General features: G+C 42.7%; 1 protein-coding gene across 7 annotated transcripts in view; it reads right to left on the bottom strand.

The window, feature by feature from the left end:
* Positions 1-27,316, bottom strand: part of CREBBP (CREB binding protein) — a 94,989-nt gene that overhangs the window by 51,791 nt on the left and 15,882 nt on the right. For all 7 annotated transcript variants that reach the window (XM_032703891.1, XM_032703892.1, XM_032703894.1 and 4 more), the window contains one exon: positions 5,292-5,468. In XM_032703891.1, the coding sequence (XP_032559782.1) occupies positions 5,292-5,468 (177 nt within the window). The remainder of the gene's footprint in view (positions 1-5,291; positions 5,469-27,316) is intronic.

The following is a 27,316-nucleotide window of genomic DNA, read 5'->3' as shown; positions in this document are numbered from 1 at the left end:
AACCTGAATAGCTGGTCCTGAAGAGCTCCCTCAGTGCACTGGGCTTTTAATTGCTAAAGGAATTTTCTTTTAAAACCAAGCAAAGGTCTCAATACTATGCAGTTGACTCTGCTGGGAAGCAAGGCTGGATCAGCATCTTTCTTAAGGATACACTTGTGGAATTCTATCCCCTCAACTTTCTGATTTGAAGGACCAGCAAATGCCAAGAAATACACACTGAAGAAGTGTTTCAAAGTAGCAAACAGGGACAAAATACAGCAATCTTTAGACAGAGCTCAGCTCTCACATACAGGAAATTACCTGAATGAAATATTGAGGGGTTTATACATCCTACATAAATCTTAATATTTTACTGTGGGATAAAACAGACTAAGGAATGATGAACATTAAAAATCCCAAATAGCAAATCCCAAATAGAAAAAGGGATAAGAGGCAAATGAGAAGTTTGTAAGGGAGGGAAAGTCATGTTGACTATGCAGTACTTCAACTCCTGGAACAGAGAAAGAAACAGCAATGGATATTCTCTACCACGTGTATTTGCATATGGGGGATGGGAGAGTAGAACATGGACAAGAGTGCTGTGGAAAGACTAAATCCTCTTTGTCAGCTTTTGCCAGCCTGGCACTGTATTTATGGATGGTGCAAAAACTAAAATGTTCCACCATTCAAAGCAAACCACAGTCCCAGGATGAACTCCTGCACAAAGGCAGAAAACAGATGCCTTCTCTGCTCCCCAAACAGCGTTGTTCCTCCAGCACCCAACACTATCTGTTGGATTTGTTTCCAGGCTATTAAGATCCTCTCCTTTAAGAGCCCATGGCTAAGCAACATGGACAAGAGCTTTTCCCAGCTGTTCACTGCTGTACATCAGGAGGGATTTTCTTGAGGAAGAGAAGGAGTGAACACGCCTGTGAACGAAAAACTTTCAGAGAGGAGGTCAGGGCAGGCACAGGGAAGGTGAGCACAGCTAACAGCAAGCCCACCAGAGACTGGGAGACTGCTGGAGAGAACAGCAAGCAGACACACAGCATGACTCTGGGGCAACAGCCACAGACCTTTCCCACAGTGAAAGAGAAGAGTGACTGTGCTGCAAGAGAGGAAAAACCACAGAGAGGTTAAGAACGCAGGCCTTCCTCCCTGGAAGGGCACAAGAGTTAAGTAATTTTTCACAAAGCCTTTTATTTCTAGTCTCTAGAATAAAATACCAGCTGTCTATTTTAAGTAGCTTCAGTTCTACTTGTTCTAATTAAACCTGGCCTCCCAGTTTAAGACCTTTCTTCCTCTCTCTCAGAGGTCCATAGCAAGGCACATCCTCACCCCCAGTCACTTTTCCTCTCTTTTGATCAAAATCTGTTACGACAAAAATCCTAAAGGACATAAAAGGAAACAAAGAACTCAACACAAAGCTCCCGATGTAGTTTAGTAAGAGATGGGGGAAAAAACCAGGAGAAGATGTGCTGCTCCATTTCTAAGTCAAGAACCAAGGAGAAATGATTTCCTTTGCTTCCAAAAAGTAACATTCTCTCAACTCCATCTGCTGGTCATAGGGATAACTGTGAAACCAAGCTGGTGTCTGAAAGCCAAACTTCACCCATTGTGTTCTTAATTCATGTAGAAATGCTAGATTTACTGGTATGTCCACGAAGGAACCATCCATCACCACCCCTGGAACAGGCAGCACTGGGGGGAGCGCAAAGCCTCAGTGAGCGTGATGGAAAAGTCTAACAGGGTTCTCTCCACTGACAGCTCATTCTGGAGCCTGCACATTCCAAAACCAGGAGCCTGCTGGCTCCTGAACAGGCTGCACACTGTGCTGAGTGCCCAAGAGCAGAGCGTGGCTCCCTTCCCCAGCCCAGGGATTCTGCATGATCTCACAGCAGCAGAGCGCTGCCAGTCCTGCATCGAACCATTTAAGTGACCCTGAATCTCAATAACGTGTCACCAAAACTTCCAACAACATGAGAAGCAACATTTCTCCTTTGGAAACAAGCCTTTCACTCAAGATTTCAAGCTGCCCATCCTGTAAAGAGAACTGATTCTGTAGCAGTCATACTAATTAAGTGCTAATATGCTGTTCGGATCCACCACTGAAACAAAACAAACAGAAAAATCAATCCATCCTGCTGGCGCTGAAAATTAATACCTTAATGCTGACCTTTTAATCATTTTAATACCATAAGGTTTGTTCTTCTTTTCTAATTAAAGAGATTAATCCAAATGTGCTTCTCAGGGTGTAGTGTAAGGTCATGCTTGGAATACAGGCTGCAACGAACTAACACTTCTGAGACCCACTTTATTGGGAAGGGAAGAGAGTGCTGTTCTCAGGAGAGTGGTAGCCTGAATTTGGATTAAAAAAACCCAAATCCACAGCTGCAGCACATTTGTCCTGGCTGCCAGGGTCATGCCTGGCAGTGGTAAAGCTCCTGGTTAGTGTTGTGGACAGGGGTGTCACACAACAATTAGAATAAAGTGGGTTAAGAAACTCACTCGTCTTTCACTTTTGCAGCCCACATGTAAAGTGTAAGGCTGAAGACTGAAAGGAGCATTTAAAAAATATCACTTTTCAGGACTTTGGGGTCTTCAGATAATGGCTGCACCTTTCTATTTCCTCTTTCCTTATTTAAATACTTTTCTTATTTAAATATTATTTCATGGTAAGCAGTGTTCAATGCCATGTTGCAATCTGGTTTCCTGCCACAGATATGCCACATATCACCAGTGTTTGCATTCACATGGGCTTGTCTCTCACATGGAATAGTACTTTTGGGGCCCTTTTATGATAAGAATAGTACAGAGGGCTGGTTTAGCAAGATATGTGGTTTCAATCATCCCACAAAAGACCCTAGAGGTTTTTATTTTTAAAATATGTAGTTGGTCTTTCACTTGCTGTAGTAGATGGAGTCTGAGCTGATCCTCCATGGGTTCATTTTTGATAGATGTTAACATAACAGTCCTGCCTCCCTCAGGGTACAGGACAGGCCGTGTCTCCAGCAGATCACGCACAAGGCCAAATACATTAAATAAACCATCATCTCCAGGGTCCTGAAACACCCCAGGACACAGAAATGGCAAAGGGATTGTGGCAAGAAAGCATGGCATGATTGCTCCACCATTGCAGCTCTGCTCTGGGGACCTGCCTCTGTCACAAGCTGCTTTTCACAAGTGCCACTCGGGTCACATCTTAGTTGCCCAATGTGAGAGACAGACGTCACTTTGATGTGTGCTCCTATAACTCAGTGAATGCCATGAATGTTATTTTACCCTCAGATAACGTCTTAACATATGAAATAAGGTTTAGGAACTCAGAACCTACAAACCCCAGGCTCTGAGTCAGCAGATTCTTCCAGTCTTACTGTGTTTAAAACTAGGGCAACACATCTTTATCTCAGAGAGGAGCTGTGAAAATTAACTAATCCTAAATGTTAGGCCTGCTCCAGTGCTGGCTGCCACGGGAAGGACCATTCGGAAAAGACTCGAGCGAAATAAGTTCCAACACACACCCAACAATGCCCACAGCCACACACCAAGCAGCAAAAACAGAACTAAATGTTGACTATGTGCTCTTTCCAAGGGCTCTGTTCATATTGTTCACTGAGTAAAGCAAAGTCCCTGTGGAAGGAACAGCATATGGCCATGGATGTGCTATTACCAAATAATTGCACTGCCTTACACACTGCTGCCAAATAAAGGTTAAATTTTAACAAGTGTGACATTTCCTTTTAAATTCTTGGCTTTACAATAAAAACGTTTGGATGGAAACTTCAGTTTTTACAGTTCCACCCCTGTCAGGACCATCATCCCTCTAAGCCACACGTGAGCCGTGAGCTGAGACCTTTTGGCCCGACAGCACCACTGCCTTTTGGCTGAAATGGCCATTACTCTCCATATATTGGACACATGAAGCTTTTGACACCTGAGAAACAAAGAAAGATGGTTCTGACTGTTCTCTCAGCTGGTGTTTTTGACATTTTAAAGAAACTGCAATTGATAGTACTGGGAAAGTTTCCCTTATTTTCCTCTGTCTCTCGGACAAGATGGGAGAAAGGAAACAGCTTTTTCTTTTATTTCTCTCCCACCACGAAGCAAACCTTGATGGCAAATGCCCTTTTTACTCCACCTGAATATCTGCCACTGTATCTTATACTAATAAGTGAGTATATTAAAATTTAGGCTTCCCAAAACCTGATATTTAAAATGAGCACAAAATTGGGCTTCAAGATCACCCAGTCCCTGAGATGAATACAGCACTTTGGGGAGACCTGCAGGTTCCTTGCAGGATCAGGACAATAATTCACTTGCTTCACACCTGATCCAAAATTTTTAAAAACAAATTTAGAGTAGTCATGCAGCAAATTGTCTTTTACAAATATCCTGCACGAGTGCAAGTGGTATTTCAAACATGGTTTTAAATACGAGTCACCAGCTCCCTTCCATAATCATAAGCAGTAAATGACAGATGATATTAAACAACGATCTCACAGACTGACTACAGAAAAATTAGAAGTGATCCTTTAAAATCAGGAGAAAAGGGGAAGTTTCTTACATCCTGTTGCCTCTCATACAGAGCCAATTGGTGACAGGCAGGTAGCAAACTCACTGATGGAAGGACAAGCATTGGTTGTGCCAAAAAATAGTTGCCTTTTTGATTTAAATTAAAAAATAGGTAATTTGCATCTTATGGAAGGTTTAACAAGTTTCTATAGTAACTGCTATCATGTATAAGAATATAAAATGCAACATGCTGGGGTTTCCATAGAAACAACACAAGCAGTTTGATTAATACGCAACATCCTGAGACAAATGGGAATATTTAATTTCACTTTATAAAGAAAACTCGAGTAAACAGAATACTACAAACTCGTAAGGTATCCTAATAAGAACTGTTCTCATAGGCTTGTGAGCTGCAAGTTGTGCACAATATGAAGTGAGAAGCATGTGGGGTGTTTACTACAACAGGCTAAAAGGATATGAGGTTCTCTTCAGTTCAGGAAGGTGATGATGCATCCAACACATTCTAATTGACAAACAGAACTTAAAGAAGACATTTTTATCTGGTTTGAAACTAAATGTACCAGACAAAACAGAAGGATGCAATGCAATTCTTGTAACAGAACGCTGTGACTGTTCAGAAAGTTAAACTACAGCATAATAACGTACACGAAGGAACCACGGGGCAACGCTGGTGCTTAAACGGGAAGTGATTTGATAATGTTGCAGAAGCTGGATCACCCAAGAATTCAGAAAGCACCATGAAGAGGTAAAAAATGCTGGAAGCAGCAGGTCCAACTCACCATGTTTGGCACACTGGTGACGGGAGTACTCTTGATGTCGGCAGGAAAGGGAGACAGACTATTGGCCATGCCTGGCTTGTTCGGTAACTGAGGGTTCACTCCTGTAGCTCCCATCTGCTGCCCTCCAGTTTGACTGAAAGGCTGCCCAAAGGGACTAGTGTTACCTGTCATTCCCATCTGGAAAAGAATGAATGAAAGGATTAGAATTGCTGTGATTCCAAAGGGACATTAAAAAAAAACCCAAAAAACAAAAACATACATTAAATATCCGTCTTTGCATTCACAGAGACCAAATTCTAGTTTAAGTTGCTCAATATTAAATTCTCAATAGTAAATTCATAATTTCACAACTTTAATCAAGTTAAAATATATTTTAAAAAGATGTTTTACAAATATATACAGCTGTGTGGGGCTGAAGTCTTGCAATTCAACTTACAAAACCAAAGGCAAATACTAGATTATCCTTCCCAGTCTGCACTGACAGAAATTACATTTTCCAACACTACAAAAGCTCTTGAAGACCCAACAAACCTCAACTCCTGTGATACTTTGTGCATTCTGTGCACAAAGCATGACTTTGTACATAGTTTAGATGAGAAGGGAGGGGAATACACAGAGGCATCGAGCAAATGGTTATCAGCTTATGTTTTGGTGCTTGAGAAGTGTCTGAGCAAAAGGACATCTATCCAAGGCTGACATCCTTGACAAATGACACCCCAAAACTCCTTGAGATTACCAAGTAGAAACACAACTACCCCTGAATAAACAATCCCTGTTCATCCAAAGAGTCCCCTGGCCTGCAGGAGTCTCCCCAGTGGTGAAATCTCTGTTGCTGGAGCTACTTGATATCACATTAGACAAAAGGTCCTGAAGACATTTTAGCAGGAATTTACTTCTTCCAAAGAGGATGACTAAGACTAGGATCCTTCTTGCTCACCTCAAAATAAAGAGGAAATTTCAGTCACAGAACCATTCAGGTTAGAAAAGACCTACAGAACCATCAAGTCCAATCTGTGACCAATCACCACCTTGTCAACCAGACCAGTTGTTTCTTAAACACTTCCAAGGGATGGTGATTCCATCACCTCCCTGGGCAGCCTGTGCCAGTGCCTGACAACCCTTTCTGTGAAGAAATTCTTCCTGATATCCAACCTAAACCTCCCCTGGTACAACTTGAAGCCATTTCCTCTTGTCCTGTCCCTTCTTCTCTGGGAGCAGAGCCCGACCCCCACCTGGCTCCCCCCTCCTGTCAGGGAGTTTTAGAGAGTGAGAAGGTCCCCCCTGAGCCTCCTTTTCTCCAGGCTGAGCCCCCCCAGCTCCCTCAGCTGCTCCTCACAGGACATGCTCAACAGATCCCATTTGTTCTTCCCCCTGCCCCGCACTGGGAAGATTTCTAGGTGACTTTATCACCCATCAGAATGTCCTAAATATAAATCCAACCCCTGAGCAAAGTCTTTACTTGAAATATTAAACTGTATTTTCCTCTTCCCTTGAGCTCCCCAGCCTTTCCTTACACAACACAGTAGTTTTCTACGTCCTGCTCTCTTCTCTTCCCTTCCCAGCAGGGATTCAGGAGGACTATTCCCGTAGCTGGAAGAAGGACCGAACACATCAGCTTATCACTGCAACAGCCTCATAATAAGGGATTACTCAGTGGGTGCTTTTCATGCTTACAGGAGTCAGACTGAACGAGAGTTGATGAAGCCCCAGTCATGAGCAGTAAATTCCACTGGGGCAGAGTCCAATAAACACAGTTTGACTGGGCCTTGTCCCTTTGGCCATGTACTTTGTACCCTCAGGTTTCAGACAGCTGGCCCAGCTGCCCTCCGAGCAGCTTCACGTGAGGAAACACTCCCTCTCCCTGCATCCTGCCCAGCGACTGTTGCCAGATTTGGGCCTTTCTTCACTGTACAAGACGTTCTATCTTCACACATTAAAAAGAATCCCAAAAGCTGTCACTTGGCAATGTAAGAGGTTATCAAGTACGGGTTCCAGAGTAAAGCTGAATAATTCAAATAGCGTATAAGACCAAAAAAACAGCATCTAAAGTTTAATCCTAAGACTGCTCTTAAAGAGAAGTGGTATTGGCTACTATCACATGGCACAATTATCAAGAATTTATTTTCTGTATTTGTGTTTGTTTTGTTGACTGCATGCTCAAAGAAATTAGTTTAATTATTATTTATTACACTATGGGTTTTGGTAGCTCTTATCTGAAGAATTAATAGCAAAGCATTTAATAAAATTCCCCACTAATTCAGACAAGGTATGAGAAAGGATCGACTGATAACTACAGCTGTCCATTAATGCTCTGAGGGTCTATCAGATTAAGAGTGAGGAAAATTTCTGAAACTAAAAGGGAGATTCTAAGAAAGATTATGACCAACTACTGAAACCTTTCAGAGGCCAGAAATAGGAACAGTAACTGCTGGGCTGTTATTCAGCTTCCCCCTGTCTAATTCCCAACTACAAACTTCATCTGTCTGTGGAAGGATTTGGCCCTTCCAGTCTTCTTTGATCTTGCTTTGAAGTTTGGTGGAGTTTTTTTTGAATGGAATAACATACTGACTACTCTGGCAACCACCACTGTGCTACAACTTCCTACGAGCCCTTGGAGCCACCACCAGCACTGTAAGAGCCGTGGTGAGCCCAGACTGGGAGACAGGAATGCTGCATATACAGCATTATTTCCAAGGCTTCCATGGCCCTACTCAGGCCAGTGCAAGCAGAGCCCTCCTTGGATCTGGCAGCTCATGGGTGGAGCAGACTCAGGCACCAAGCAGGAGATAGAAAAGGCTCAGTGCGGGCAACAAAGATGCCCAACATGGATGTGCTGAGCTTGGCAGCCTGGTGTGGAAAGATACTGGCAGAATCTTTACAGTTGAATTTTCAAAATGCAGGAGAGAGATTTTCTTTAGGCGGTGAGAATGCTGAGCAAGTTTTACATCAAATTTAAGTCTGGCTCCAAAAGGAACAGAGAAGAGTAACACTTTCATATTAAAGTGTTTAAAAATAGATTTTTTGAAAAAGTATTACAAATATTTTGGTCTCAGAAGACAAAGAACAGAAATATTAATTTTAATTTTGTTAAAGCTCTAAACCTCTAGCACGCCCCCAAAGCACCGAGGACCTGAAATCCTAACAGGTACCACCACATGGGTGCTTCATTTTATTTTAACATTTCCTTTTCGACAGATCTTGTTATTAAACATATCACAACTCAGTATGACAACAAAGCAATCTTTCAAGTCTTCCAAACTGAGTGCTTAATAGGATGAGGATAATTTTTCCTACTCTAGGTGGTCATTAAGTCATAAATACTTGTTTGAAATTTTAAGAAGTGTCTTGCTGTTCTTTGAAACCCAGCTGGAAGCGGAATAGCTTCAATTGAAACTTTGTATTTTGGTAAACCTGCTCTCGGCCACATTGTATTTCAGTGTCCAAAGTTGTGCTTCCATAAGGAAAGGGAACCTAAGGCTAAAAGTTATACCAGTCCATAACTTTAATAAAATAGCATAGCTTGATAACATGTTAAAACATTAGACATGCCTTTTAACCTATGCTTCATTTTTGTAAATTAATGCCAACTGCCAAAGAAAAAATAAACTGCCAAAGACTTTTTTTTGTTTGAAGTCCATTTACGAAAAATAATCTGAAAAGGTGGAAAGACCTTTTTTATGTGGCAATCCCTGAAGTAAATCGAGAGACAAAAACTCATCACAAGATGAGTTCATTAAAACTGATGGATGCTTGTTTCAGGGGGTTTTAAACTCAGTTATTCCTGGAGTTAAGATTAACAGGACTGTGATTTCCAGAGACTAGGAGTGCACAATACAATGCAAGACCTACTCTAATGAACTCTTATCTATTTATAAGAGCTTCCAACCAAGTTGGGATCGATGAGTTTTAGTGGCAGAACAACCTGCTGCCAAACAGCATCAAGATCCACAGTGTTCCAGAGCTGTTACTGGTGCCCTGAGGGGTAGCTTGGAATGTATTCCAGCAGCAGTCACCTCCAAACACAGCCAGGTAGGGACTCCAGCAAAGCAAACCTCTGTCAGCTCCTCCCTGGTGGGAAGGCAGCAAACAGGAGGTGGAAGGAAAGGAAGAATTAGGAAATCACACGCTGAAAGACACCCAGTGAGCGAGGAATTAACCGCAATTCCTGGTTAATTATCGGAACTCTGAGCTCAGTGACTTCTGTGGAACTTTAAACCATGGCTGACTGAAATCTCAAAAGATAACTGGTAAATATAAGCAGAGGATTGAGTCTGTAAGCAGTAAAGATTTTAGCCTGCTTGTTCATTCTGCAAACTGAAACCTGCAGCTCCGAAGCAAAGGACTGGCAAGGCTCAAACGCCGCAGCTCCAGCCTCTGCCCCCGGGTTTTTTCCCCTGTGAAATGAGGGGGCAGGTGGGGGGAAGAAGATACTCAGAGACTTTTGTTTTTATATTTCTGAAACAGAACTGCCATCCCAAAATAAGGGAAGATTACCAGGTAATTACAAGCCATCAAAGAAGATAAACCGGCAAGAACATGGAGTTAACAGCCTGCTAAGAACGGTCGTTTTCCCGTGGAACTCTGAGCCATCACAAAGATTTGTATTTGGCTTAAAGTTTGTTAAATTCCCTTTCCTGAAAGGAACTAAAGCGAAAAGCAATTCAGTGTGAGTTGTTTCTTTTTGCACGTGCAATGAATGGGCTGGGACGTGCCTGCCTGGGCTACTTCAGCTTCCACAGGCAGCCAGTGCATCTCCACTGCAAGAACTGAAAGCTTCTCTGAAAACCTGGGTGATGCTGCTGTTCACTCCCAATTTGTTCTAAGCTTAAGGATATTCCCTTCCTGTTGCCTTCTCCTCTTCCCTCTCAGTTCATGTCCCTGTTGCAGCCACCATTTTTGGCAGCCACGTTCCCTGCGCTCCATCCCTTTTCATCCCCCTTCATCCTCCACAGCTCACGTTTTCTACTTCTGTTTCTGTGTTACAGTTCTGGGCAACTCTTGCTTCTTGCCCAGCTCTTTGTGGTCACAACTCCAAGACTTCTATCCATCAGATCAAAAGCAGACTTTTTCCCACACAAGGTGTTTTCTAGGCAGCTGTTCCACCAGCTGCAGGCAGAGAGATGCAGAGGTGCATCCCAAGCACAAGTCAAGGCTAGAGGTGCCTGAAGAAGGAACACAATTAATGCAGGACATCAGCTTAAAACACATTATTTCTGCTCTAAAACAGTTCTTCTCAGAAATATGATAATGAGACGCTCTTTTAATGGAAGAGAAGCATTTAATTTAATAATTCTGCTATCCCAGAAAGACAAGCAGATTCTGTTCCCTTTTTTATCACTATGGCAACTCTCTAAGATCCTGGAATCTATTACCCAGCATGGATAGGAAATGGGGTACTGCACTCTACTCTCACAAGACAAGGAATGTACAAAATTCCAAGCTGAAAAGAACCCCCAACACTTAAAACCTTTGTTCAGCTGACTTGGACCACCCAAGCCACCACCCTGCAGCCTGCTCTGAGCAGCAGGTGTTGGAGGCACTTCTCTTGTTTTGCTTTTTAGGTCTTTTCAGAGCAGAAGAGTAGTTCTGTTTCCTCTAATTCCTGGAGTTTCATAGATATTATAGAGCAAGGCTGTGATCAAATCTGAACCTCATCCAAGGGTACAACTTGGACGTGGTATGACAGAGGTAAGAAGTTCACCAATCCAGTTTCCAAGATACCTCAGGAGCAGCCTGAATCTCCACACTTGCTGTTTCTTCTGCTTTTCAGGTTTTTTTCCTCCCTCCTTCAGCACCACCGACACACTCCAGTACCTCTTCCTCCAGCCCAGCATCAAGGAGCTACTACCTCTTGTACACCAACTGTTCAGGCTGCAAATAAATCCTGTCCTTTCCTCCTCTGCTAAGTTTTTATTAGCTGTCCCCTCATCTCCAGCACCACAGCCCATTCTCTCACTCCAGCAGTCCAGGTTACTCCATTATCACATTCCTCTGGGGTTCCCAGGGCATGCAGTGAATACACCAGGCTGCAAACCCCATTGCCTGTTACAAGCACATCATTTCCTACTCACAATCCCTTTTTTAGCTCCCTCTCCAACCGGCTGTGATAAACCACACAACTGTACACAGTTCTGCTCCTTGCTACCCCTCTCCCTTTGGGGAATTCTGCTCTCTTCTGTCACCCCAACCCACCTTTCACTCCAACATTTCCAAATTTAACAAAAGGTCTGACAGGACAGACTGAATTCACTTTCAGCTTTCCTGTGAGAGAGAAAGCACCTGCATTTGCAGGCACGTGCCAAGGAGCAGCACTCACCTCTGCCACACTCCTGGGTTTGTATCTTGCACCACCACTGCCTACATAAAGTTAATGCTACAAATTGTTATTATTTCTTTAATTAGCTGGTCCGGTCAGATTCGTCCAAAAAATAAAAACGAAACAAAAACTCAAACCAACAAACTTATCTCCAAACTAAATGTTGATTTTCATTAAGTTTTGAAGCACTGACTCTGTACAAAAATGGAAGAAGGTTATTCTGGCCAAGTATTTAAAATCAAAATATTACCATTGGATTTGGACTAGCCTCACAGTAGAAAAGATACTGAAAGGCTGATATGAGAATCAAAGCACTCAAAGCAGCACGGGCTCAGTGGAAAATAAGCCTGGCTGAAGTAATCTGATTATGATCCAATCCTGTAAACTAAAAATAGTTATCATTAATATTCATTTCAGTATCTGCTGAGTATCTAACTAGAAAAGAAGCCTGGAAAGAAAGGAAGGAAGCTAGATAAGCTTGGCTGGACTTGGAGAGCCATGAATCGGCAAAATGCTTGAAGAACAAATCCGAGCTCTCAATATGCCAACAGGAGGGATGAAAACTCGACTGGGTAAGGGGAAAGCAACATCATCACGTGTTTGGAGTGACGTGAATGCTGCTGCAAAAACGACCAACATGCTCTATGAGTACTTCAAGAGTGAGAGGTAAAAATTACAGGACCCAGAGATGCTTAAAGAACTATTCAAAGGACTAAAAGGCATGGCTAAAGACAGGCTAATTGCAATCTAATAGCCTAATTTATTTAGCTTACTATTTAAGCTTATTAATTTGCTTATCTTATTAAGGCAAGGATTGAAGTGATCCCAAAGTACTGATTTCGGGAATAAAAAGGTGATCTCACAAATATTTCTTATTTAGCAAAGACATATAAACAGGTAAGAGTTGAAGTTCTGCAGCTTCAAAGAAAAAATTAGAAAAAAATGGAAGTGACCAAATACCACTGAAATTGTTAAGGTTATATTAATGTTTTATTTAAATAAGGGGTGCTTCTATTCATCAACAAGAATTAGTTCACAAAAATCATAAGGTCTCTAATCAGAGGTATCCTGATTTTGTATCACTTTCATTTTCATATGCTTAATTCTTTATAAAATGGAACCTGCTACTAGAAAGATTACAAGTTCCCTTCTGCTTGTCTAAAGACAACACAGAAAGGTGAGATGAAAAAGTTAACTTGGGAAGCAAAAATATTCTGAGACCTTGACCAAAGTCCATTAATCAAACCCAGGGACAAGTAGCAAAGGCCAGGAAAGCTGAGGTGCAGAAGAGAAGCCAAAACCTGAATCAAACTATTGCATCCCCTGTGCCCCACAGGGCCGTGGTACTGAGCAAGGCTGAGCAAAGCCTCAGGTGGCTGCTCTTCCAGTGCCATGGGATCACAGACACGATGGAACTGCAGCACAGAATTCCACCCATTCACCCAATCCAGCAGCAATTCAGTCACCTCTTCAGGTTGACACTGACTGCAGGATCACAAACCAGTTCTGTTGTCAGTTAGGCATCCTCAGGAAACTGTGCTTAAACAACAGAGCCGTGACAATCAGTGCCCCATCTCCCCTCCCTTCCTCAGATCAATTTTTCTCTAATCACTTTGGAAATCTCTGGTCAGTTTGACCCATTTTTGTTAATGGTCTCACAGATAATTAAGTTCCCAAGATTGCTGAGCAGAGAGATGGACAGGTAGATTATGACACTGTCCTGATTCCAGCCAGTGCTTCCAAGTGAGCACTCGACTCTGGCAATATGATCACCTTTTTTCCTCCCTGCTAACCTGCACCTCGGCTGTGCAAAGATTTCCAAGGCTGTGGACAGGTTTGAAAGTCTTAAGCAAACTAGAGAGGAAATGTCCCATGTCCTGCCAGTATGGACCAGAGCCTCTGCTACTGGGAGCAAGTGCCCCCTGCTCGAGAGAGAGGACACACACCACGAGGTAACAAGGTTTTACCTGCATGACCATGGAAAGGACATGAGGAGGTGGGATGCAGCACAGATATGTGAGTTGAGAAGAACAACAACCCCCACAGGAAATTGTTCAAGGATAAATGCTGCTCCAGTTCCCAGTGGGCAGGTCCTAGGACAGAACAGGAGGGATGATGGCAATTCTGAGCCTCTTGAAGGGACCTGTGGTTCATATTTATATCCATATTTACATATAGCATTTATATTCATATTTATATAGCACTGAGTTCTATGACCAGAACCAGAGAGGCTGTGCCTCCAGCTGGGGAGAGGAAAAGGACAATTGGAGCTATCAGACTGTGTGGATCCAATGGCACATCAGACCCACAAGAGTACAAGGCTTTAGCTGATACCAGCACACAGTGTACCCTGATGCCATCGAGATAGGTAGGGGCAGAACCCATCTCTATTTCTGGGGTGACAGAGGGATCCCACGAGCTGACTGTACTGGAAGCTGAGGGGAGCCTGACTGGGAATGAATGGCAAACCCACCCCACTGTGACTGGCCTAGAGGCCCTGGGCATCCTTGGCACAGCTCACCTCAAGAGAGAGTATTTCAAGGACCCAAAAGGGCATTGCTGGGCTTTTGGGATAGCTGCTGTGGAGACAGAGGGAATTAGACAGCTGAATACCTTGCCTGGCCTCTCAGAGGACCCCTCTGCTGTGGGACTGCTGAGCGATGATGGACAACAAGCACTGATCTCTGCCACAACAGTGCAGTGTCAGCAGCAACCACAGCAGCCAGGACTCTGTGACCCCCAGCCAGGAGATGATTCATGGAGTGGAAGCCAGGGAGAGCTCAGCAAGGCTCACTCCCTCTTTAATAGTCCCACATGGCCAGTGTGTAAGCCCAGTGCAGAGTGGAGACTGACAGGGGACTACCTTGGCCTGACCACAGTCACAGCACCACTGACTCCCAGAGCCCCAGGCCAGGGAGCAGGGGATGGAGTGGGGGGATCACATCCCTTGTCCTGCACCAGCCTCTGGGAAAGGTGAATGGTGCAAAAGACTGTTCAAAACCACACTGAAAGCAATGGGGGTGGGACCTTCAAACACCAGGATCTACATTTAGCAAAGGCCATCTTGTTAGTCAGAACTAGAGGTTCCACCACCCGAGCTGGCCCTGCCCAATCTGAACCTCCAGGTACTACAGAAGGGGACAAACCCCCTCTGGTGCACATGAGGAATGTGTTAGGAAAGACAGTTTGGATCAGTCCTGCCTCAAGCAGGGGCAAACCCACCCATGGGATTAGTTTGGCTCAAGGACCTGGGTGCACTTGGTGGGTGATGCAGAGGGACAGAGAAACACGTTTTTTTCCTCAAGGGGATTTTGGGTGAGAACAGTCTGTAATGTTGCACTGTATGATATTGGTTGCTGAATGACACTGCCACTGTGTGCCAGAACTGCCATGGACAATGAGGATGGACTGCTCCAGATACACCAGTCCTGAGCTCCTTTTGCACATCACCTCTCCTGCCCTGGGAGACATTTAGGACAGATGGAACCCACAGTCCTGGACTAAATGAACTCAACAGGCATCCTGGAGGGATGGCCATTGACTGTGGAAATGATACCTGTGCTTGTGTATATACAGATAAACATTAACATATATCATATATAGTTAGAAGGTGTAGGATCTGGGCATGACAGAGATGGTACAGAATAAGGGGTGGATAATGTCCTGGTTCCAGCCAGGACAGGGTTCATTTTTGCAGTAGCTGGGAGGGGGCATGGCCAGGGCAGGGAGGACCAGCACTAAACTGGGGAATACCATTCCTAAACCAGGACAGACACTCAGATTAACATCTCCATGAAGAAAAGCACAGACCTCTGCCATCACCCACTGCATGGAGCAGCAGATCCAGTACCCAGGGCTCTGCAGGAGCCACCATCATCGCCAGTTTTGTCCTGTCAGCACCTCAGGGATTATCTGAGGACATGGGAGGGAGCTGAAAGCTTGATAGGAAACAGTTCAGAAGACCCCTGAGGAGAGGTACTGTGAAGAACTGCAGCTTCAATAGTGGCAGTGAGGACACACAGACAATCTACTGATTATGCTACTCTCTGCCCTGTTTTGGCAATAGAAAAATAAGAAGGTCAGAGCCTTTTTTCCCCCCACCAAACTGTTCCTCCACCTCTGAATCTGACAAGGAGGAACTCAAAAAGTCAGCCTTTTACTGAGCCACCACTACCCCTGTATTATTCTCAGCTTAGTCTATGGTATAAAAGCTAAAAATCAATTTAACTGCAAGCCCCAGATTAATAATTTAAATTATTTCAGAGAACAGAACATGCATGTCATAATTAAAGAAAAGAGAGAGAGCAGAGGCATTTTAGATCTGATCTCTTTTGATAAGAGGCCAGATCTTCACAAACTAATAGCAGTGGTGAAGAGTCACATACATGAGAGCTCGGCTGTTCAGCAGTGTAAATTGCTCTAGTAAAACACATCTTCTGCTCATCACTGCTTTCTTCTAAATCCCTGGATTTACAAGGAAGGATGTTCTCCCTGCTTCCTCCAACACTTCCTTCCAGTGTTGAACAAATGAAACAAGCCTGGTGATACAACATATAAGTGCTGAGGACACACTAACTGCTTCCACCTTTCAAGAGCTGCTATAAACTCTGCTGCTGCTTCCTAAACGCCTCAGCTGGAACTTCAGGGTCACACAGAATCAACACCTTTAGGCTGACAGAGCAGATGTGCACAAACACTCCAACCCTGAGTAACCCCCCGGCTACTCAGCATCATCCCAAACCCCCAGTTATGCCACCAAGATGTCAGGGACACTTTTCTACTCTCTCTCTCTTTTTCTTCTATAAAATAGAGCAAGCTGGCATGAAATGGGAATTCTGCACTTCCCACTATGACCCACAGATCCAAGCTACAGGACAGGGATGACTCAGAACTTCTGGACATGCCATGTACCCTTTACTTCCCTCTTAACAACAAAACCAGCCACTTAACATCCATTATTAGATTAACCCTTCAAGTCATTTGTCATCGAATTACCACACCTACCTCAAACCAGGGCTTTCAACATGTAACTTGGTTAAAGAGTTCAGCATTTTGTTCCCTCTTTCTCTCTTCCCATCCACTGAAATGCTTTTGCTAACAAGCAGCACGTCACCTTGCTTGGCTTAAATAATTTTAACTTCCTTCTTTGGTGCTTTCCTCTCTCTCTCTCAAGACAAGGAAATCAGGCAGTCGGGTGTCTGAGGTGCTCAGAAGTTACAACTGAAGTACACAAAGCACTGTGAATGAAAGAGGACCTTAGAAATTCAGACTGACAGATAATTCAGCTGCTCTTCAGGCTGTTAGTGACAGTGAAAGAGGACAGAAGGGCTTATTTCTGCTTTCCAGAGCGGTAACTCAATGAGACAGGACCTGTGCCATCTGCACCACTTCACTGCCGGGTCCCAGGTGAGTGTAACACGAGTTCCAGAGCTACTACAATCTGGCACCAACCCCCTGGAGTTCCCCCCTGCTCCGTGCCTTGTGCTGCTGCCACGACTCCCACCGGCGCTCTGCGGGACCAAAGAGCAGCTTTCCAGCCGAGGACTTCACTCTTTGGACTCTTATCTCCCTCTGGAATGCAGCACAGCTCTCCAGCAGGAAGCAAGGTCCACCTCCCCGACCACGGCTCTCGGAGAAGCCTAAGAGACAGGTCCATCAGGAACTGAGGCTCGTTTGTGAAGGGGGCAGCCAGGCTTGCTTTACTACACTGGCATCATCTTGCATCTGTTTACTGACAAAAAAAAGTAAGTCTCTACTAATTACTATTTCATCCTATAGTAACGTGTTCCAAGAGAAAGTCACCACGGCACTTGGAATGTATATGCCAGAGGGACAGATGGAGAGGCAAGGAAAAGATTAATCATTTTATGGCAGAAAGCCAGTGGTGGTACCAAAAAAAAAAAAAAAGAAAAAAAAAAGAAAAAAAAAGTGAGTTCAGGTTCAGTGCAAGAATGGGGGCAATGCTGGTATCTGAGCTGAGGTGAGAGCTCACCTAAACCAACCTGCAGGTTTGGCAGTTGGACAAAATACTCAGTTAAAAATACTCACTTTTAAAGTCAGTAACAAGAATGCCTTATAAAAAGTAACATTTCAAGAATCAGTTCTGAGAAATAAATCATGATCTGGCTCCCAGCGTTCGGAGGAAGTCGAGCCTGTGCTCCAAGTCTCCACTCTCCCTCCTCTCTAATCTAACTTCTATAACCAAAGCCCCAACAAATCCATGAAGCAATTATTGTCCTGTTCTTCAGTAGTAAGCTAACTCAGAAGAATACTCAAATGCCCAGGAATAACTAATTTACATCGTCCTTTACTACAAAAGATTAGGTAAAACGAAAAATAAAATTTTAGAAATCCCATTAAGAGGAAGACTGGTGTTTTATGACCAGTTGTAATAAGATTTGAAATTCTCTTCCAAGCATTTCACAGAGGTCAAAGACAAACTTAAGTACTCAAAGACCATTAAATAAATGAACAAATGTTTCCCCATAATTACTGAAACACAAAAGACAAAATTTCGTGGGAAAACACTCTTTACAAATGACTGAATTTTTTATATTTAAACATTGAAATACATAGAGAATAAACTCTTAATACATTTAACTAGAAACCAACCTTTTCCAGGAAAAGAAAATGAAATAATCATGTGCTTGCACTGTTAGATGCCTAGAGAAAGAAAATGTCTCCAAAATTCTGCACGAGCCTGAGTACAAACACAATGGAGTATTCTACAACTCCAGCACTCAGCAGCACTGTCATACTTATGAATAAAGAACAAAGCTCAGAAGATTTACTCTGTAAGGAGTGTCACCTCTGCAAATAACAACTTCAAAGCTCTAATGGATAATTAGCCACAATTGATCAATGTATTTCAATTGCTTCAAGAGCTTTTATGAGTGCCAAGCAGAACAAGTGGTTTTCTTCAGATAAACAAGAACTACTCTTGGTACACAGGAATAGAAACTTTACCAGAACCACAAAATCAACTAAAGATGTTTCGAAGGTTTGTTTCATCAAGAAAATCTGGTTTGGACACAAAGAGTAATTCAACAACAGTTTAGAGGATCCCAAAAGACTGAAATTCAGTGAAGATACGCCTCGACAGACACTTGATTGTATATTCACAGGTCAAAATCTTTTATGAGTTACTTCTAGAAAATGCCTCAGTGTGAACTAAACCATGTTACAGTCACACAAAAGCAGAATTTTATAAAACAGGTTCTTAACTGAGTATCCCTGTCCTCCCCCAGTTCCTATACCTCATCAGCATTAAGCCAAACAAAAAACAAGTTTAGGAATTAGACAAGGGGCAATGGTTTCCCATTGACACAGGGCAGGGTTAGATGGGATACTGGGAAGAAATTCTTGGCTGTGAGGGTGGGGAGGCCCTGGCACAGGTTGCCCATAGAAGCTGTGGCTGCCCCTGGATCCCTGGAAGTGTCCAAGGCCAGGCTGGATGGGGCTTGGAGCAACCTGGGCTAGTGGAAGGTGTCCCTGCCCATGGCAGGGGGTGGAATGAGTTGGACTTTAAGGTCCCTTCCAACCCAAACCAGTCTGGAATTCTATAAATGCAGGCTTCTAAATCAACAGGAAATTCAAACCGTGTCCATGCTCCTTCCTTTATTTCCTGATATTGGATATGAGCATTTCAAAAAGTACCCAAAAGGCCCCAAAAGCATTGACAGCTGTGTCTGGCAGCACCTCAGCAATTCAGGAGTGCCTATAGCTGGCTGGAGACAGCCAAGTAAAAGGAGAGCACGTCATGCTCCAAAAATTTAGTTATTATAAGGAATAAGTTGTTTTGGTAAGAAAAAGCAGCAGCACTATTTAAGAGATTCTTTCCCCATTTATCTCCCAGAAGCTGGCCAAGGATACATTATCCAGCATTCCCTGTGATGTGATATTCCATAGGGAGGGGAAAGACAATCATAGCTCTGCAGAGTAAGAGCAACTGGAAAAGTATCTCAAAAATATAATGAAAAGAGCTATTCTGTGTCATTGCTTTACAATGTATACTCTCCTTGAGAGACGTGAATCCTAAAGGGAAAGCAGGCACACTGAAGGGAGAGACTATGCCTCTAAAAGAAGTAACTATTCAATCCAGGAGGAAAATCAAATAAGACAAGAAACAAACTCACACTACAGGTTACATTAAATGCATTAAAAGAAAACAAAAAATCAATAGTGCTTCCTCAAAACAACCACTTAGCACAAATATCACAGCCTGACATTAACAGCAACTATGGAGAAACGTAACTATAAATAATTTACGCCGTTAAAATAATTTTTAAATATCTTTAAGAGCAAAATATGCTTGTTTTGAAACACCACACTGACTTCAAGAGCTACTGTGACATTTCCAGTCCTTCTATAAAAGGTGCTCTCCTTGAAGATTTAACAATTCCCATGAAACCATCAAGAGGCAATTCCTAACAGGTTTTTAAGCAAGGCAAGATCTGATGGTTGTCTTTAAACACATGATTAAAATAGAGCAGTGCAAACAAACCAGGCCTGTGCACACACTCCTTACTGACAGCAACTGCACACAGGATGATCCAGAAATGTATTTTTTAACCCAAGATGCCCCATATCAGACCAGGGAAGCAATGACAGCTCATTCCAGAGTGAAATCCCATTTTTGACCCATGGTGTTCCAACACTTGTCCACTTCCAGAGTACGAAGATCCTCCCACCCTAAAGGCAGTTATTTAATTAAGTCAGTTTGCCAAAAGTTTCAAAGGGCACTTGTTTAGTGTTTGTTTCTAAAAATCCCCTTAAAAGAGCAGCCATGCAGCCAGGACAGCAAAATGCTGCTGTCACTTCGAGAACTCAAAACCTTTCCACCCCCCAACACAGCAGCATCTCAGACTGCTAAATAATCTATTTACTATTATCTTTTAGAAATATATTTCATAGTTTTTTTTTTTGGCAAAGATGTCCCTATATTTAAGGTGCTGTATTTTCATTATGATTCATTCTAAAAATGTTTGTTTCCCAAACCTAAAGTAGATTTGGACACACAGATACCAAAGAACAAAAGAGTCACTTTGGGGCTTGAGCATCTTCAGAACTCGTAAGCACAGACATTTCCAGGTGTTACTTACACAGTTTTTGTAGCACCAGGAGTTCAACAATCATCTCAAGTTCTCATTCATCTAACTCTCAGTTCTGCAAAGTATTTCTGGCCTTAGAATTAAAGCCACTGCATGGGTGACATACAAACAGTTCAAACACAAGCAGTAAGCTTAGTGTGCCACTTCCCTTCACAGCCACAGTAATTTCTGGGGTAAATAAAAATACTCTTCATTGTAGTAGCAGAAGGAGGAGGATGAGGAGGAGAAACGAGCACAGCTACAGCAAACTGTCTACTGATGTCACACACAACCAGACTTCAGCTTCCAAACAAAAACCAACAGGTATTTCCTCCAAACATCCACAAGAAGAAAGAAAAATGCCATTTTATTTTGCCATTCCTTATACTCAGCCCTGCAGAGTAAACTAGCAGCTGTGGCAATAAGAATTCAGGATTATTTTTTGAAATGTGGGGGAAAGTATGTATTAAAACACTTTTTCTAGTTTAAAAATCAATCAATATGAATAACCTGCCCACTACAAAGTAGATCTGGGCGTGCTCTGTGGAACCTCTTGGATTGAAATTTTAGCCCCCTGTGAAAGTGAGGGAATTTCAAAATTCCAAAGTGCAACTTTCCAACATAATGTTATTTTCTGCCTGATGGTTGAAGTGTCCCATTTCCTTCAACAAAGTGTTTTTCACTGGTGGAATGGCCTCCTTTCACTGCTTCCACTCCTGATCCACTTCTCAGGAAGGCTGACACAGTTTATCAAGCTCTACGTAATTTTTCAAGTTTCCTGCATTGCCTTTTTTCTAAACAAACAGACCACCAGCATTTCATTTTCAGACCTTGATATCACCTGCTTTGATACATTTCGGTATGTCCTTCCAATTACAGGATCCCCAATAAAATCACAGCTCCCTGTAAGCACAAATATTAAATTTATCTTTTAAGTAAGGGCAAGTTCTGAGACCTGCTAAAAGGTCCTGTCATCAGAAAGGCTCCTGTGAAATCATATCTACATGCATGATTAGAGTCTGTTAAGAAAATTACTATGACAAAGACATTTCCCTCTGACTGAAGTAACCAGGCATTTCGTAACTTCCACACACCGACGTTTCAGTTGGCAGGTTTTCCTCCCTCTCAACATCTGAGTCATTTTTTACCTGTGTATTAAAACCACCAAACTATGAACAGCAGCAGGAAGGTACGTGAAAGCAGGCTAAAAATTAGAAAGAAGTCATTTCAGTCAGAGAGAACTTGGAAGTTTTTGTTACTTTGATAAACCTGAAACAACACTGTAAACCTCGCTGTTAACCTGTGGCTTCTGAAAGAACTGGTAGATCTCTCAGTTTCACTTCCAAAACCTTCTTTCAGATACACTTGTCGGGAATAAACCCCATTCCAGCAACAAAACCTGAAGAATTACAAGACTGTAATAATACAATTTATGGTTAATGACAAAATCCTTAATGTTTGTGCCGTGTTACCCCAGCCAAAGATAACAGCCCAGTTCTACTCTGAAAAGATCCCGTAATATGTCATTTTTGTCAGCTGGATGATAAGCCAGTTCACAGAGAGGCTTTTTAACTGCCCGGGTTTGAAGCAGGAGGGGAAACCAGGCTGTGGTTTGTCCCCACTCAGTCTGAGTGTTGTGTTTCTTGCAGCCCCGGAGCCAAAGTGAACCTTGGTACCTGCCTGAGCCAAGTGACTATCGCTGCGAAGATCTGCAGTGACATTGCACAACTGCAAACCAGGTTTAACTCCTGTACTACACATAGGAAACAACAACTCCATTTCAGGTGCCAGCAGTAATAGTTGTGGTAAGTGAGCTTTTTAAGTCACCAAATCTCCTCCGTGTATCAGCAAACTCATCTGTGGAGCAGTGCTTTGCACGGTCATGTTTCAAAACAAAACTGCCTCGGAGACTTTCATTTTACTACGAGTCAGTGAGTTTTGCTGTTGTGTGTTTCTCTGCATTCATATCCTTCTTCTGTTTGTGTTATTGTGAAAGCACATATGTCTCTCCTCAGCAAAAAACCCTGTTCCGGTGCTTGTTATTCAACACAGAACCGAGCGACCACGGTCAAGTCTGTAACGTTATTAAGAGTGCCCTGGAACTGGGAAGCAGCACTGTTTGGAATATGCCTTGGATGCCTGCTCGTGTTTGCCAGAGGCATGGTCTGCTAGGAGACAGGCAGCTTGGCAGCAGAGCACGGACAACTCCGTGGATGAGAAGCAAATTAACTGCAAGTCATGTTAAAATAATTCAGGCAGATTCAGACAGATTGAGAGTCACCAGAGAAACAAACTGCACCAGCAGTTTGCTAAAACACACAGAGCTGCAGAGGAATGAGAACATCTTCAGCTGACTTAATTCACAACCAGCAAGCGTGTCTAAATCTGGTACTCAGACCTGATCCCCCCATCTGTACCGGGGGATCTGTTTAAATAAATAGTTTGCTTCGTTATTTCTCATCACACATTTTCCTCACCACAGATTCCTCACAGCACCGAGACAAGCAACATAACTACATACACCATGTAAGTCTTGTACCAGAGCTCTTCCTCTTTAACACAGTTAATTATCTTATTAAATTGATTCAAGATTAATACCCAACACCAAAACATCACTCAGTGAACAACTGAATGTGCTTGTCCAAAGCAGGTGTATTATACAGACACTAAGCCTCAAAACAACAATAACAGAATGCACTCCTTTTATAGCTCAATAGTAAAAAAAGAACATGAGACAACTGGTTATTCTCTTGGTAGAACTAAAAGATGGTCTTGTTGCTTTCTGAAGTTCACTTCTGTAAGAGTTCCTCCTCCTCTCTAATCTGAACCTTCTCCTACTGCAACGTGCCACTGCCATGTGGTTACTCTGACTAAAACTGAGTTGAAAACATGCACTGTTCAAACAAATTAGGCCAATATAGTTTAGAGAAAAAACTCTTCTGAACTCATAGGCAAAAACCCAGCAGAACAGTTCTGGTTTTCCCATGCTAGTGACTGTTTTGAACCCGTTCAGATCTTGTATGTCAATCCTACTACTGGTACCAATTTCAGTGGGGCTTAAATAGATACACACAGGTAACAGAACTCACCACTTGCAAAGAGCACTTGAACTCTGTGTCTAAACTCACTGCTCCCAGACCATCTCCTGAAATACTACACTGGAAGATCTGACAGCCAGATAAGCTTTTCTATCGGTCTCTCCCTGCCAGGCAGGTTCTAGTTTATATCAGTAAAAATATTTTCCTTTAGAGTTTTCAAAAAGGTTACTCAAAATGTACAATCTTCAAAGGGCATCCCCAAAAAACCCCCCAAACAACCAAGTGATCATGCTGTAACCCTCATAACCTGGTATGAAAATAAACAACCATTCTCTCCTGATCTGTTTATAGATTCAGACTAAGATCTGACCAAATGATTTAATCTTTTTCTGGGGCATACAGAACTCAATAACATTTGATTAAACTGCACCTTTCAGAAAGAAAAGTGAACTTGAGGTAGGTTCATTAGTTCTATAAAGAAAAAGACTTTGAAACAAGCCCCCAGCAAGCAATGGTTTCGTTGCAGTTCAACAGCAACGGCTTCTGTAGATCAGCCACACACAGCTGCAGGATTTTTCCCTAAATTCCTGCTGCTGGGTACCAGCATATCCTTATTGGAGTGCTACAGCTCTGAGGTTACTGCAGAAAAGTGATTCCTTTTACAGAACTGCATAAGGAGGCATTATAGCTTGGAAACACATGGAGAGAGAGCCCTCTCATCTGAATGGGACTTCACTACTTCTCAAGGGAAAGAGCAGAAGTACCAATTAGGTGAATCACTGTCCAGAACTCTTAACAGAGTGCACAAAGGGAGTCTGAGAACCAGACAAAATAAAGGGGAACTTTCCAATGTTTTCTTCTGGCTTTCCACAGGCTTTGATAGCAGTACTAGGACAAGGGGAATGCACCTCAGCAAGAGACTATCCAACAACTCAGCTACAGAAACACAGCTCCAAGCTCTTGCCAGCCACAATGAACAATAGGAAGGCTTCAAATCCCTCCCTTGGAAAAGAAGAGCTCCCACAGCAACAGGAGAATATTAGGCACAAGCACTTCCAATGAAGTGCTCATTCCTATGGAAGTAATGACCATCTGCTTAGCTTTGCTGCTGCTTCTCATGTTCGACAGCCAACAATCTTAAAACAATCCTGACAAGATTCTCTAGATGGTTTGAACACATTTTCTGGACTTAATGGACTTAACAAAAGCATGCTCCAACACAAAAGGACAATTCATTACTACTGGAAATGACTGTGACAAGATGATCTGTTCCTCTGCCCCCATCAAGTGATAATCATTGAAGGAAGAATCCTTCTGCTCTTTAAAGCTGATTTCTTCAAGAACTTCAACCCAGTCAAACGAAAACTATCCTTGTAGTGTCATCCAAGAAAACAGGGCCACAGCTCCACAGTTGCAAGCAAAATTGTTACAGGAAAGAAGTCTGGCAGTGAAGGGAGCAGAAATATTCACAGCAGCACGAAAGAGAAGGTTCCTCAGAGGTTTCCAGGTGATCTCAGTAGCATAAAGTCACCAATCTCTGGGAGGATCATATAAAGTCTACTAAATCCTTTGCTTACACCTTTACAGATTGAGAAAGTATTTTACTTTAACCTCTCCAAAACATTTGTCATGATGGCAGCACCTTCTGGCCCTGTGACATTGGGAATTGGTTATTTTCCACTCCCTTTTTTAGGTTAGGGGCAAGGTTTATCCCCACCTCGGGCTCATGCAAGCACATGAACATGAGTTTCAGTTACCATGCTCAGTTCTGCCTTAAAATGGCAAGTCCAGCCCAAAATTAACAATATAGGCTCATGATGACCCAGATGAAATGAATCCCAGTTACTTCTGAGAGCAGGTGCTCAGATTCTGGATATTTTTCTTCTTTTTCTCTTACTAGAAAGAATGCTTACAAAAACATATCACAAGGAAGAAAAAGAGAAAAAGCAATGGACTTTCCTTGATTAGTCTTTTACTAAAAAAGAATTAGAACGAACCACCACAGAACAAGGTCTTGTCCAACAAAACTGGTCCCAAACTATGAAGGGTCAATGAGTCCCACACATTGCATATAAACACACTGAATTGAGGAAAATGGGCCACTGAGCTGTACTTGATACTTGGGTGAGGTTAGTCAGTGGTGCACATCACTTACTCTAAATGTAAGGAGAAAATTTTGGTTTTAAAAGTGCTTTAAGATTTTGTTTTTCTGCATTTGTATTTCACACCTCTTTCCTTCCCTTAGGATATTGCTACAGTCACAACCTGGAGAGTTTCCTTCCAGCCTTGATACAGTTTTTCGAGCAGGACTGCAGCTACATTTTAAGCCCTTCACTCAAGTTGGGCACCTTCACTATGAGGCAGATCAGCTCTCTCACCACTTTTATTACAGCCTTTCAAATCTTTTAAGCTGTACACATTAAGTGGTAAACACCAGGGAACAGGAGGTGAAAAAACAAACCAACCCACATTCTCCTCCAGCAGAAATTTCAGTTTCAGAAGAACAGACAAACTCACTGAAGTGCTTTTCTTAAAAGCTTTTCTCACAACTGGAGCATCAGTAAGAAAAAGCTGAACACACAATCATGGTTGATAATCCTATTAGGACAAGAAACTGGGGGATGGGAAGAAAATGGAAAAGGGTACCAATCCTCCAATGTCTACTAAGGAAAATGGTAAAACCAGAGAAAGCTGCTGCTTGGCAGAAGAAAATTCAGGGAGTAAGCGCTTGTTCCAAAATGTAACCCCTAAATCTTTGTGTAAAAAGACTGAGCTCACCTGCTCTCTTACTAAGAGAAAATTAGATGTGAATAAAGTAAAACTTGCCTAAGGAAACACAATGTTTTTAAGCTTCATCTTGTTCAGCAAGAGATGGAGCCCTGGAAAACACCAACCTTCCTATTTTTTGTAAGTTGGCCAAGTTTTTAAAATCGTTTTCTCTTAAGTGCAGCTTCACAGCACCATCATTTTATCACCCTTTCACTACTCTTTTCCAGTGTATTCCTTGTTCAAACTAACTCTACTTTGCTTCTTGAACATATGTTAACTGAGAAAGTCTCGATTAACCTCCTGAACTGATGAATCCATTTGCAGCTGGAATCAGGCTGAGCCTGAATTCCTTCAAATATGGAATTTGTCTGAGTGTTGGCCCATTCCCTACCAGAGTGGGTTTGTTTGAAATACATCAGGACCCCACAGAACCTTTCCCACCAGGCTCAGACAGACTCTGTCACATGAAGACCTTAAGCAAGTCCTTTTGCTTTGGGGTAATTCTACTTGAGTTGCTTCACACAGAAAATCAGTAGTTTCACCACAAAGCTGTGCAGTGGCTAGGAGAAGTCTACTCCCAAGAACTTAGATTTCTGTAAGTTTATAGAAATAAGCCACACAATCAGAACTTGTCACTCTTCCCACAAATTTCAAAGAAAAACCAAATGAAAGATAAGCTGACTCTCTTTCTGTGCAAACCAATCTGCTCCACCCAGCAAAATTAGTTGTTTTGGAGGCTGGAGACAGCTACATCCACTTTCAGATGCTCTGACCTCCACAGAGACCACAAGCATCTCTTCCTTAAGCAAAGGG

This window comes from Chiroxiphia lanceolata, chromosome 16 (assembly GCF_009829145.1).
Source record: "Chiroxiphia lanceolata isolate bChiLan1 chromosome 16, bChiLan1.pri, whole genome shotgun sequence".
NCBI lineage: Eukaryota > Metazoa > Chordata > Aves > Passeriformes > Pipridae > Chiroxiphia > Chiroxiphia lanceolata.
The sequence above is the reverse complement of the archived record's forward strand: the minus strand, read 5'-3'. Positions and strand labels throughout refer to the sequence as shown.